Source organism: Pinus tabuliformis, chromosome 4_1 (assembly GCF_031772625.1).
Source record: "Pinus tabuliformis cultivar Carrire ecotype Pingquan chromosome 4_1, CPIR1, whole genome shotgun sequence".
Lineage (NCBI taxonomy): Eukaryota > Viridiplantae > Streptophyta > Pinopsida > Pinales > Pinaceae > Pinus > Pinus tabuliformis.
Window position 1 is genome coordinate 442409852 of NC_142303.1, and position 3789 is coordinate 442413640.

A 3789-nucleotide genomic window follows, 5' to 3' on the forward strand; every position below is an offset into this window, starting at 1 on the left:
AGACCCGTGAGAATAAGAATCACTCTGTGCCCCTCTTAAATCTTCTGAATCATGGCAAATTTCAATTTTTTAAAAGAAGGAATTTAAAATTATATATAATAGAAATAAAATATTTGATGAAGGATACTGATGTAATGCGATTATATATAACTATAGATGATGGGAATTTTTTAATATTAAATGAGGTTAGTTTTGGATTTCAAAATGCCGAATTTATAAGTTTTTAATTTCAAATGTCATTTTTTGAATTTAAATTTTGAAGAAAATATTAAACAATAATATGAACGATCTTTAAGAAGAAAGATTAAAAAAGATGTAAGCACCAACTCTGAAACGTTGGCCACTCTGGTCATTGCTCAATGAATCAAGATATCGTGTTGATATTGAGTTGTATAAATATGAGAAAATTGGCAATTTTGTTATTGATGCAACAATAATACGAAGGAACAACCCAAAACTACATTTCGCTAGAAGAAAGACACTTTTAAATATTCAATATGCAGTTTTTTATATTATATATGTTAGTAGGTAATATAAATTAAAGAATTTCTCAACGTTAAAATTTTTCTGAACCATGAAATTTGTTATCACTAGAGGAGATGGCAGAGGAGTGATGGGAGCGAGTCGAGGGTTTTTGTAAGGCTAGGGTTTGTCGTCGAGCACAGTTGAACGGCAAGGAACCAAAGTGCAGGGTAAAAAAGGGCGGCTGTGGAGGCAGCGTAACCCAAGGATTGCTGAAAAGAAAAAGTGGGAGTGAAAAATGGGAAGGGGCTGATGGCCAAATGGCAAGTGCGGCGGGGAGGGGAGAGATCCCCTCTTTCAAAAATATAGTAGCACGGGAATTGAGCATAAGTGGAATGCAAGGAGATCTAAGGAACCGAGAAACGCCGGTACTGGGAAGCAGATGGCAAGCGGAACTAAATGACAGATGTCTTCCAAGAGCACTGAAAAAGCCTAGGTTTGTAATCCTCAACAATAAACTGGAGGAATATAGGTGTTATATGAAAGATCATGCTTTAATTTGCAAATTTATAGGTTTTTGGCTGTAAGAGAAGGATCTATCTAAATCGATTCATCAGAGGTGGATACCTAAGGGGCATCTAGACCTGAAACTAGGAGCAAAGGGTTTCTTTACAGTCATATTCTCTAACCTGGACGACAAGGAAAGGGTTTTTGAAGGAGGATCCTATTTCATGAACAGTTCGGGCCTTTTTATGCGGCATTGGGAGGATTGTTACAATCCAGACAAGGAAAAAATGCTAGCAGCCCCCATTTGGATTAGACTGTTTGGTTTACCAATAGAGTTTTGGGACCCTGAGATCTTGGAAGGAATTGGCAACACAATTGGAACATTTTTCAAAGTAGCTGAGACAACCAAAAGAGGGAGATACACATCCTATGCAAGGATTTGTATATATAAGAATATAACAGAGCCGCTTCCTGAATTTATTGAACTAGAATACCATAACGAAGTATGGCAACAATCGGTGGATTATGAACATATCCCATTTCGTTGCAGGCGATGCCATGAATATGGGCATCTCTTCAGAAAATGCCCATTAAATAATGCAAAGGAATTAATAAGGAAAAGGGCTAAAAACAAGAAATCAACAGAGGTAAGGGATGGATCAGACGAGGGTTTCAAAGAAGTGCTGAGAAGAAAAAAACAAGCAAAAGAGATGCCAAGGATGCAATCACCAGTCAAAACTAATCCTTTGGAAAATCGTAATAAGTTCATCGTTCTCCAGGAGGAGGATGTAGAAGGCGAAAAGGAAGGAAATGAGGAGGACAGCATGGAGATACTGAAAGAGTTCAAAGAACAAAACCCTGTCCAGGTAAACTCGGAACAAGGAGGAGAAGTAAGGAACAAGGTTTCACATATTGAGCAAAGTCAAATGGAAGTAGACCCCCAGACGGAGAAAGGAAATGATGAGGAGCGAGTTATGAGAAGATTATTACAGGAGTAGAAAAACCTAGACGAGCGTTTCATACTAGAAGAACAGAAGCAGTTATATAAGGAAATGTTTCAAAAATATAAGGAGAAGATAGCAACATGTCCGGCGAACCAACCAGAGCAAACAGGAATGCAAGGATCTCAGAGTATAGAAATGGGCAGCACTGGCAAAGGAGGGAGGAAAAGAGGTCGACGACCTATGAGTGAAACAATTCAAATGGTAGGTGAGATGCTGGTTAACTCAGGCAGAGTTATACCTCTTTCAGAGGTATTTCAACAACCTACAAAACTGTTAAAATGATAATAACAAGTTGGAATATCAGGGGTCTCAACAGTAAAGGAAAACAGAGATACCTGAGAGATAGACTGAAGAGAGATAAACCTAGTATAATGATTCTCCAAGAAACAAAGATTAATACTCAGAGCTGGAGGAAATTATGAGAAAATTTAAGATACAATATGAAGTGATGGGGCAAGATGCGATAGGCACGGCAGGGGGGCTTGCAATCCTATGGAACGCGGAAGAGGTTCAATTCGACAATTGGGTTAGTCTCCCACGAATCCTTTCAAGATCTTTTACACTGATAGGATCGCCGGAATGGATAACCCTCTCAGGTATCTACGGGCCGCACGTACCAGGTGAGCGAAGAGGATTTCTTCAAAACTTGGAGACCATGAGAAGGTTGATGCCGGAGAAGCCATGGATTGTTGGGGGAGATTTTAATATGATCACTACTCCAGCAGAAAAAAGGGGAGGATCAAGAAGACCATATCAAGATATGGAAGCCTTCAGGGAAACAATAATGGAGCAAAGACTGGTGGATATCCCCACTATAAATGGGACACATACATGCAATAATAGAAGAGGAGGCAACAACAAATTTGCGTCAAGATTAGACAGATTCCTAATATCAGAGCAAATCCTGAATAGGGATATCCCGGTAGAAGCAACAATCCTCCCTGCAATAGGCTCAGACCACTGGCCCATCAGACTGGAAATTGGTATCAATTCGACCCCCAAAAAGCGCCCCTTTAGATTTGAAGCTTTTTCGCTAAGGAACCAACAATTTTTGCCAAAGGTGGAGGAATGGTGGACGAAAAGCCAATAGAGAGGACGGAGTAAAATGCAGACCTTCCATCTAAAACTAAAAGAGATCAGAGAAAAGATAAAAAATGGAATAGAGAAGGATTTGGGGATATATTCAGGGAGCAGCACCGATTAGAGGACAGAATGAAAAGATTACAACAAGAAATTATATCTGAAGGAGGAAGCGAGGAAAGGAGTAGAGAAGTAGGGTTACTGATAAGTCAACTTGAAGAAAGACGAAAACAGGAAGAAATATTATGGAAACAAAAGTCGTGCATAAACTGGCTTCACAAGGGAGAAAAAAATATAAGATTTTTCCATCAGGCAATGATACATCATAGGCAAAGGAATAGAATCTTCTCCATCAAAAATGAGGAAGGATAGTGCATAACTCAGCACGAAGGTATGGAACAGACATTAGTCAAGAACTTTAGAGACATCCTCACGGAACCTCAGGTGGACAGAGAAGCAGCAACAGAAAGGATATGTAATGAAATTTCAAAAATGATCACGAGGGACCAAAACCTAGCACTAATGAGGGCAGCAACATTGGAGGAAGTGGTGGAAATCGTGAAAGGGATGAAAAAAAACAAGGCTCCAGGCCCGGACGGGTTTACGGCGGAATTTTACCAAGCAAGCTGGCACTTCTTAGGGCGAGACATTCTACAAGTGGTGGAGGAATCGCAAAGGCTCCAGAAGGTATGGCATGGCCTAAACTCAACTCTCCTTTCTCTTATTCCTAAATCGG

General features: G+C 39.8%; 1 protein-coding gene across 1 annotated transcript; it reads left to right on the forward strand.

Annotated features, from left to right (window-relative positions):
* The first annotated feature begins 2421 nt into the window (after positions 1-2421).
* On the forward strand, positions 2422-3063 carry LOC149176228 (uncharacterized). The gene has a single exon (XM_089421386.1). The coding sequence runs from the start codon at positions 2422-2424 to the stop codon at positions 3061-3063; it is 642 nt and encodes a 213-aa protein (XP_089277512.1).
* The last annotated feature ends 726 nt before the right edge of the window (positions 3064-3789 follow it).